The 10,660-nt window shown below is 35.0% G+C and overlaps 1 protein-coding gene and 1 long non-coding RNA gene across 2 annotated transcripts; one reads left to right on the forward strand and one right to left on the reverse strand.

Annotated features, from left to right (window-relative positions):
* Positions 1 to 866: 866 nt before the first annotated feature.
* LOC124435523 lies at positions 867 to 10,159 on the reverse strand. The gene is made up of 3 exons (XR_006945052.1): positions 10,088 to 10,159; positions 1,020 to 1,025; positions 867 to 877 (listed from the first exon to the last, which is right to left on the reverse strand). It is a non-coding gene; the product is annotated as an uncharacterized LOC124435523 (long non-coding RNA).
* Positions 985 to 8,291, forward strand: LOC124435521 (ETS domain-containing protein Elk-1-like). Its single transcript, XM_046985492.1, has 3 exons — positions 985 to 1,230; positions 7,310 to 7,560; positions 7,845 to 8,291. The coding sequence occupies exons 1-3, from the start codon at positions 1,221 to 1,223 to the stop codon at positions 8,283 to 8,285; spliced, it is 702 nt and encodes a 233-aa protein (XP_046841448.1). The 5' UTR covers positions 985 to 1,220; the 3' UTR covers positions 8,286 to 8,291.
* Positions 10,160 to 10,660: the final 501 nt, after the last annotated feature.

Genomic DNA, 10,660 nt, shown 5'->3' on the forward strand with positions numbered 1-10,660 from the left:
TAATCCATTTCTTACTAGTAAAACAGCATGGTTTTCTGCAATGTATGTGAAAAATAAGTTAAAATGTTGTTTCATGCTTCATAGTTGAAACACAAATGTCAGTTCTACATGCATAATCCATAAACATTTTACACACATCTTTCATCAAAATTACGCATGAAATTCCTCATATTCATGCGCTAACATGAACATAGATAAATATATGATAAATGTTGACATCACCATACAGGTAAAGCTAAGCCACCCCCACACATTGATCTGCATTTTATGCGTGTCAACATGTCGATATTTTTCAAGATGCAGCAAATTACGTGTCATTCGTCTATCGCAAAGTGAAATTTATTTCCCATATACCAAGTTATCGCTTGAATCTTTATATGGATTAACTAAAAATCAATTACATTATTTCAGCAATTAAGTCAACCCTAAAAGGAATTGCTTGTCATAAAGCATAACATTCAGCATCGAACTTAAAATACTAAATCGTTGACTGAAACATGCAGATATTGAGCTTCGCATTACTTATTTTAACTTGGGAGCATAAAGTTTACTTTAACATTCTTGTGAATGCAACTCCACAACAAGTCTCTCGGTAGTCATAAGTACGTATAACCGTCTCTGTATCTTAATATAAACCGTCAAAAATAGATTTCCTTTGCTACAAGAGATGACCAATTACGTAAATCCGAGAATTAAATGACCAATCCTATTCCTGTGTATCAATGGTTTTTACGCACATTATGACAGAGACAGCTAAACGAACGATATTACATATTGACAAAATATAAAAGGTCTTACAGTATCCAATGTTTACTTCTAAATTAAGAATTATATATACTTGAGGTTAAATAATTATTATTCATTATTCAACGAAGAGCTATTCAGAAAATAGCTTAGTCATAGTCTGACACCTAAAAACACAATTCTTAACGTTCCTATCAGGTTATCAACATGGCAAATTGTGTAGCTTACTACATCGCCCACAACAACGTGGGTAAACAGCGACATGTAAATTACACTAAATGCTTCAAAAAAACACGAAAAACCAAGAGCTCTTTGTATAAATGTCGGAAGTAAATATGACTTGCACTGCGTCACATTGGATTTAACATTTTAGTAGCTGCAAATGTAGTATATCAGCAGCAGTTCATTGCTTGCGAGTGCAATGTAACGAGCACTACTGACGTCTTTCAAAAGAAATTAACACACTTGAACGAGTCATGTCGAAAAGTAAGTGTTTTAGATATTCATATTACTGTTTACTGTTATTATTGTTGTTGTTTATGTGTACGTTGACATGAAAAAACCTATAAGCGTAAACTGTGACTCGGCTTACAAGAAATAGAATCTTAGTTCTCAACTCATTAATTCACTATTCTGGACTTGCTTTAATTCTTTCCTACATTGTTGATAGACTGCTAAACAGGAATATTTTAGCAATTCTTTCGCTCTACGGCAACGTGGGCGAGCGACATTGTTTGATAAATCCCAAGAGGTCAATTTTAAGTGAAGAATAGGCTGTGAAGCGATTCAAAAGACAACTCGAGTCGCTTTATTTTCTTTTTTCACCGCAAACATTTATTGAAGCAGTACAGCTTAATTAAGCGTATATAGCTGCTAGCTATAATGCCTAGGTTGATGTCAAAATGGTTGACCTCAATGCAAAACATTTTGAAATAAATTCAGAATTCAATGCGCATTCATCATCTAGCCAATAATTTGGCTGAGTTTGAAAAAGTGAGCGGTTGATGCTGATCCCTTTCAAGGAAGTCCAAATTTCTGTGACATTTTATTACCAGCAAAATAGTTGTGGAGCAAGTGCACGGTGAAACGCCATTCCCACATATGGAATTCTAAGCAGTTAAATCAACCTTTACGCATATTATTTGTTTTCTTCAAAACAATTAACATTTCATGACACATTGTTACGTTCTCGTACGAAAGATTTGCGTGTAAATTTTATACGTCGTATTTGACGAGAACGAAGTCAATAAGAAGGCAAGAAAAATAGGACGATTTTTTTATGGTATACGAGTCTCACTAACTCAAGTCACGACGGGTAACAGTGCATAACCGTAAACAAAATGGGGTGTACATGCATGTAATATCCTTGGATCCATCCAAAAATTCTTTCTTTCTCTCTTCATCTCATGCAATTGTACATGCTTTTGAGAAAACGCCTGCCATGAAAACGAAACGAAGTTAGCTGTTCCTTTTAGATTGTTCTCCTGGTTTTTGATGATTAGCCTAGCATCAAGAATTGCTGATTTTCACATAGTACTCCAAGAAGAGTCTGGCTATTTTTCTGGTTTTTATCCACCTCTATTTAGTCTGCCAAACTCCTAAATTCGTCATAATTTTTTTCAAATTTAATGAAATTCTTCATTCAACTTATCCAACCAGGTGTGACTCCTCGCGATTTCAAATTTCAATGGATGACTGCTACAGGTCCTATATTTCAATGAGATTTTAAAGTATCATTGGTGTGAGCCCTTTCGTGTAGCTCAAATGATACATCATTTTTTCATTTTTCCAGTCTTTTTTCCGGTGTTTTCCATCAAAGATCAGATACACTTATAGGCGTCTGTGCACAGCTATGTGAGCAGTGCATTTGTTTCATGTAAGCTCTCTTGCATTTCATATGAATAGAACTTGAAACATGTGAATCTTGTGTCTTTGATTTCATATGAATTGAAGTTGAAACATGTGGACATCTTTCAACACAAATTGTTTTGTTGTTACACACACACTTATACTTGCTTGTGAAAGAATAAAAATTCTTCTAATCTTCAAATTTTACCTTTTTTATTTGAATATAATTTAGCGTCGCTGGACGAAACAATTGGATTTGAGAATAAATGCTGCCTCCACAACTGCTTCCCAAAGTCACAAAAAACGTTACTGCTATTTTTCTTACATAAGCCACCATCTAGAAATTTAATGTCACCGCATTAATAGTCGCGTTTGCATGTAGTTTCACCTCCTTTAAACAGAATTTCGTCGTTAAACAACAACTCCATCATTTATCGACGTCAAAACTGCAATATCGCTTGCGATGCATACTCCTTCATGAGCCATGGGAGAATTTGATTTTGGCAATAACTGTACAATGATAGCGTTTTTAGAAATAACAATGCATTGCTAAAGGGTATGTCTTAGATGTTGCTTTATGTCTGTATTGTTATTGAGGTCTTCATACATAAAGACTATTGAAAACAAACAACTAAGAAACTAACCCTTTTTCCTTTCCATCACTAATGATTTCTCGTTCGTTTTAAAGTCAGACAAGTCATCTTTGTTTTTGTTTGATTTCTTGGTGCTTCTTCAAAACGTCTAGGGTTTTTTTATTGAATGTCCAAGTGCGTTAATGTTTTATCATCTTTGGCCAACCTTGATTTTTTGTTTCAAATTTTATGTTATTCGTAAAACCCGGATTCAATTCCAAAGGTTTCAGTCTTGTTGGAAAAGCTTTCTTTCCTTCGAGTTTGGCATCTTCGATATCGTATAAAATTACATCAACCATTTTTTGGGAAGACATTGTTCGTTTTGACGTTATCTGGGTTGGGATGAAATCAACTTTGGTTGAACAACTTTGTCTGTTCTCATTTCTTATATCAAAATTCTCAAAAGAAACGCCTTAATTCAACTTTTAACTAGACATGGACCTGAAAACGAACAACAAACTTCGTCACTTTCCACTTATTGCTTGGCAAATGAACGTGTTTTCCATGTATAATGCTAGCATACAATTTACAAGTAGCATTGCTCAATGCATGTACCACACAGTTTACAACATGTTTCACTACACAGAGCATACAGTTTACAACAAGTTTCACTGAACAGAGCATACAGTTTACAACATGTTTCACTGCACAGAGCATACAATTTACAACATGTTTCACTGCAAAGAGGATATAGTTAACATGTTTCACTGAGCAGAGCATACAGTTTACAACATGTTTCACTACACAGAGCATACAGTTTACAACATGTTTCACTACACAGAGCATAAAGTTTACAACATGTTTCACTGAACAGAGCATACAGTTTACTACATGTTTCACTACACAGAGCATACAGTTTACAACATGTTTCACTGAACAGAGCATACAGTTTACAACAAGTTTCACTGAACAGAGCATATGATTTACAACATGTTTCACTACACAGAGCATACAGTTTACAACATGTTTCACTGAACAGAGCATACAGTTTACAACATGTCTCACTACACAGAGCATACAGTTTACAACAAGTTTCACTGAACAGAGCATACGATTTACAACATGTTTCACTACACAGAGCATACAGTTTACAACAAGTTTCACTGAACAGAGCATACAGTTTACAACATGTTTCACTGCACAAAGCATACAGTTTACAACATGTTTCACTGAACAGAGCATACAGTTTACAACATGTCTCACTACACAGAGCATACAGTTTACAACAAGTTTCACTGAACAGAACATACAGTTTACAACATGTTTCACTGCACAAAGCATACAGTTTACAATATGTTTCACTGAACAGAGCACACAGTTTACAACATGTCTCACTACACAGAGCATACAGTTTACAACAAGTTTCACTGAACAGAACATACAGTTTACAACATGTTTCACTGCAAAGAGCATATAGTTTACAACATGTTTCACTGAACAGAGCATACAGTTTACAACATGTTTCACTGAACAGAGAATACAGTTTACAACATGTTTTACTACACAGAACATACAGTTTACAACAAGTTTCACTGAACAGAGCATACAGTTTACAACATGTTTCACTACACAGAGCATACAGTTTACAACAAGTTTCACTGAACAGAGCATAGAGTTTACTACATGTTTCACTACACAGAGCATACAGTTTACAACAAGTTTCACTGAACAGAGCATACAGTTTACAACATGTTTCACTGAACAGAGCATACAGTTTACAACATGTTTCACTGCACAGAGCATACAATTTACAACATGTTTCACTGAACAGAGCATACAGCTTACAACATGTTTCACTGCACAGAGCATACAGTTTACAACATGTTTCACTGCAAAAGCATACAGTTTACAACATGTTTCACTGAACAGAACATATAGTTTACAACATGTTTTACCACACAGAGCATACAGTTTACAACATGTTTCACTGCAAAAAGCATATAGTTTACAACATGTTTAACTGAACAGAGCATACAGTTTACAACATGTTTCACTGCATAAAGCATACAGTTTACAACATGTTTCACTGCACAAAGCATACAGTTTACAACATGTTTCACTGCACAATGCAAACAGTTTACAACATATTTCATTGCATGTAGCATACAGTTTACAGTATGTTTTACACCAGTTTATAGTTTGTTTCACTGTTTGAAGCTTATAGTTTAATATGCATGTTTTACTGCATCAGTCTACATGCAGCATACAAGTTCACAACATGTTTCACTACAAGCAGAATTCAATTTACAGCATGTTACATTGCATGCTGCATACAGTTTGCAACATGTTTCACAGCTTAAAGTTTTCAGGTCATTACATGTTTCACTTCAAGCAGCATGCAGTTTGCTTATCTCTCATTAACTTCAGTGTTCAATATTAAAAATTGCTTTAAACTTTGATTTAAGATTTAAGATTGTTCCAAACAATTCGAATACTCCAAATATGCCTAATGTACCTTGTTAATGACTGCTAGACTAAAAATTGACCTGTTGGAAAAAAAGCAACAATGAGCCTCGGAGCTTTGCAGTGACACCAAAATTAAACACAAAATATTCAAAATAACTTGTGAAAATTAATAATGAATCGAAAATAAAATTAGATCACACAAATTACAGCCAACTATGCAAGCTATGCCCAGTTAGTTGAGATGCATTACATTATTAAATATTTTGCAGTCGTCTTGGCGAAATGACCAGTATTCATTTTTTGAAAGCACATTTAATAAAATTCACCCTTGCTTGCTAAAAAATTTAATTTTCAATAGATTGCTCAAAAATGCTTTTTCTGTTCCAGCGAAGGTACGAAAGCCCTGGCAGAGTGCAAAGTTTACAGTATACCTATGGGAGTTTCTATACACTTTACAGCATGTTCTGCTTCTTACAGCTTATATTACAATATGTTTTATAGCATGTAGCATAGTTTACAGTTGGGTTTCACTGCTTGAAGCTCACAGTCTACAATATGCGTCATTGCATGTAGCATACAGTTTACAGCATGCTTCACTTGCTTAAAGCTTACCTCACAGTATGTTTTGTAGCTTACAGTTGGATTTCACTGATTGAAGCTTATATTCTAGAACATGTTTCACTGCATGTAGCATAAAGTTTACAGTATGTTTTACAGCATACAGTTTATAGCTTGTTTCACTGCTAGAAACTTGCTGTGTACAACACGTTTCACTGCATGCAGTATATAGTTTACAGCATCTTTCACTACTAAGAGCTTTCAGATTACAGCATTTGTCATTGCATGTAGCATACAGTTTACTGGATTTTTTCAGCATACAGTTTATAGTTTGTTTCACTGCTAGAAACTTGCATTGTACAACACGTTTCCACGCATCAGTTTGCATGCACATACAAGTTTACAACATGATTCACTTCAAGCAGAATTCAGTTTACAGCATGTTACACTGCATGCAGCATACAGTTTACAACATGTTTCACAGCTTAAAGCTTACAGGTCATTACATGTTTCACTGCATCAGTCTACATGCTGCATACAAGTTCACAACATGTTTCACTACAAGCAGAATTCAATTTACAGCATGTTACAGTGCATGCTGCATACAGTTTACAACATATTTCACAGTTTAAAGTTTTCAGGTCATTACATGTTTCACTTCAAGCAGCATGCAGTTTGCTTATCTCTCATTAACTTCAGTGTTCAATATTAAAAATTGCTTTAAACTTTGATTTAAGATTTTTTATTTATTAAGTGTTCCAAACTATTCAAATTCTCCTAATATGCCTAATTGTAGTTATTGACTGCTTGACTAAAAATTGACTTGTTTAAAAAAACAACAACAAACGAGATTCGGAGCTTAGCAGTGATGCTAAAATTAAACACAAAACACTCAAAATAACTTGTGAAAATTAATAATGAATCGAAGGTAAATTAGAATTCATAAATTACAGCCAACTATGCCCAGTTAGTTATGATGCATAATATATTAAATGTTTAGCAATCGTCTTGGCGAAATGCCCAGTATTAATTTTATGAAAGCACATTTAATACAATTCTACCCCGCTTGCTAAACAAGTTGATCTTCAATAGATTGCTCAAAATTCCTTTTTCTGTTCCAGCAAAGGTACGAAAGCCTTGGCAGAGTGGAAAATACACAGTATATCTATGGGAGTTTCTATACAGTTTACTACAAGATCATGAATGCCAATCGCTTATTTCATGGACAAACCAGGAGATTAAGGAGTTTCGAATGAAAAATGTCAAAGAGATTGCGAAACTGTGGGGAACTGCGAAAAATAGGCCAACTATGGACGATAAAAAACTTCTACGAGCTTTAAGATACTATTACAAGACGAATATATTGAGAAAGGTAGATATAGTTTCCATAAAAATGCTTCAGTCTGCTCCTTTCTGATAAGGCTGTAAGCTTTAGTTGCAATAATATCAAATATCCTCAAATATCCTCAAAAATGTACTAGTTGTAAAATATTTTCACCGCTAAAGACGACTTTGTCTTCTTTGAACAAAAATTAGCACTTAGGAAACAACTTACAAAAGAAGTGCCTGCCTCAGGGAGGAGAACAGTCAAACGACTTTTAATCGTTTTAACCTGACCTTGGTTAAAAGTGTATTTCATTTGCCTTGTTTTAACAGATCAAAGGACAGAAAGGAGTGTACCAATTTCTTTCACTACCGTATGAAGTGGAAAAAAAGAGCGACGACCTCAATGTAGAAAACGAACTTGAATCCGAAACATCTGAGCAACCAGTTGAGAGCAACACCTGGGAAAATATGGGGAGTGGAGGAACAGACGATTTATCATCAATTGAAGAAGATTCAAATACTGGTGATGCCTCGATCGCATGTCGTGATATAGTAGCTGTAAAAGACGAACAGACCGTTTTCACTAATGTATATGATGCAAGGGAAAACAGCAGCTCGTCATCGGAGAGTACAGAATCAGGAAATGAAAACAGTGCGAAATATATGGAAGATATTAAAGCGGACATTATCGATGTTGACTTTCCGGACTCAGCACAAGAAAACATGGACTGCGTTTTTGAAAATGAAAGTTTAATGCACAGAGACTTTTAATATTAAATCTCCAGGTTTAATCGTTGTCAATCTAAAGATGCAGATGGAAAGTCTACATGAATGATTCAATGATCAAGAAAACAATTAGGAAGCATTTAGAGAGAGAAAACAAAGAGTCTCTTTATAATATAAAAGGATTGATGAAGGGCTCAAGATTTCACTATGGGACTTTCGAAGCTAATATTGGATTCAACTGCAATGGAGAAATAACATGCACGATAACCTTCAAGAAAACTCTCGTGACTTGCAATATGGCAGTGAATTAATACCTGATCACAGATTCATAGATGCTCAAATGTCAATTCACATCGGAACTACTTATTTTTAGTGTATGATAGACGTTTGGACATCTTCAATCTTAACCAAGTTTAAGGAAAGTTTGTTCGAGCAACGTTAAATTTATATGACCACATTGATTGAGCACGTTTGAAAACACATATTCTGGTCAAAACGTCAATTTAAGTAAACCAAAATTCGTTAAATATAAAGCAGCTCGGGTCGTTTCTTCCTAAACGGGAGTCAGCACAGTCACAATAACAACCGAAAGAGTATTGCTGCTTTCAAAAACAACGACTAGTCATTGGACCTACGTGGGCTCAATGATTCCAGCTGCAGAGAAATCAAATACAACACAGCAACCCAATTTCAGCGAGGAGTCTATAAATCTACTTCCCCATCAATAGTGAAATAAAAAGCGGTCATGCACGTGGGCGTTGCTCTAGTCACAATAGACGTACGAGGCCATTACGCAATATTTGTTTGCAGCCGATGTTTTGCCAACTGAATTGGTTCACATCGCACACACCCGAAAACATTTGTATTGCACGAGTGCAATTGATATAAAACTACTTCTTATAGAGATCACTATTCACCACACAAGTGCAAGCACTGTAGAGCGTACGCTAGACTGCACTTTTACTATTAAATGGTGATTAAATTGAAATATTATTCTATCATGTACATACAGACTACAGAGTGTCACCGGAAAAAAACGAAACCCACATGAATTATTATGTATACGCTAAAGCTATCATGCACATTAATATTACTAGCATTCAAAACTGTTTAATGACCTTGACAGTTCTGTGCCTCAGGGATTTGTTAGGGTTTGTGCAGTATTAGTAAAAGCAAAACACGTTAAAACTTAAAACTCCTGACATAGACTGATTTTCATCGCAAATTTATTACGCAAATTTATTACGCAAATGCTTTGTCAAGGCAAAGCGACATCAACTGAGTTATAATAGCCACACAAACTTGATCATATTTTCCATAAGTTGCAACGAACGTCGAACATTACATGGACAAGCGTATGAATACATCTAACCGGGCGGAAAAAAGAGCTATTAACTATTGTCTTACGCAGATTTCAATTTAATGCATACATAAGTATTTGTGCGGGTTACGGTTTTTTTTGGGACACCAGATGCAAATATAATATTAAATTAAAGGTAATATTGTTTAAGTAAAATTGACTTGTTTCATCTATTGCATTAATTCATTAAATTTTAAGTCGCTAATTTTAGTACTTTATCATTGAAAAAATTTTGTTTTGCCACCTAATGTTATTGCGAAATAGCAGTTGGCGGAGGCCACTTACTTTTTACAATACGAATAAATTATACGGATATCTTCAGTTTGTGCAAAACCGGAAATAGCAACTTTCCATATTTGGAAATCGGTTTACGAGCGAATCCATGGGTGTCCATGGTTTCACAAATATTGCGAAATGCAACAACACGATCATCGATGGATGTGGAACACTCCTGAACAACGACATAAATCAGAACCAAAATAGAAACGAAGACTTCACATCAGCGTGATATAACACACGCAGTATCATTGTGAATAAGAATTATTTACAAATTTGCGAGTGCTCTTCCAATTCACGTTTCCATGTGACACACTCACATGGAGACCGGGGTGAAAATTAATACACCGCGAAATTCAAACTAAACAGGAAACCTAGATGGTCTACCGTTTAGTGAAAGCATAAATAGAATTATCAGTAAAGTTTGGAAAAATGAATATAAATGCCAACGAAACATGAGCAACAGTATAATTCGTAGCCATATATGTCAAACAATCCGAATGCGAAAATACTCCAAACAACATGTTGTCAATATGTTTGACTAGTGCAATATTCTATATACTTTAGCTATACCTGCACAATTGTGCCAAGTGTCAAGTAATTCAATTCAATTAGGACGTAGAATACATCCTTATTAGTCAACTATAATGGGAAATAAACCGAAAATCTGTTTCGAATACACCCCACGCTGCAGAGCGACTCAATTTTACAATGTGTGCATATGAAATATTACGGAGTCGGAAGAGGATGCAATTGAAGGAATTCGTTGTTTTTTTAAGTTGAA

Source organism: Xenia sp. Carnegie-2017, unplaced genomic scaffold (assembly GCF_021976095.1).
Source record: "Xenia sp. Carnegie-2017 unplaced genomic scaffold, XeniaSp_v1 HiC_scaffold_14, whole genome shotgun sequence".
Classification (NCBI taxonomy): Eukaryota; Metazoa; Cnidaria; class Anthozoa; order Malacalcyonacea; family Xeniidae; genus Xenia; species Xenia sp. Carnegie-2017.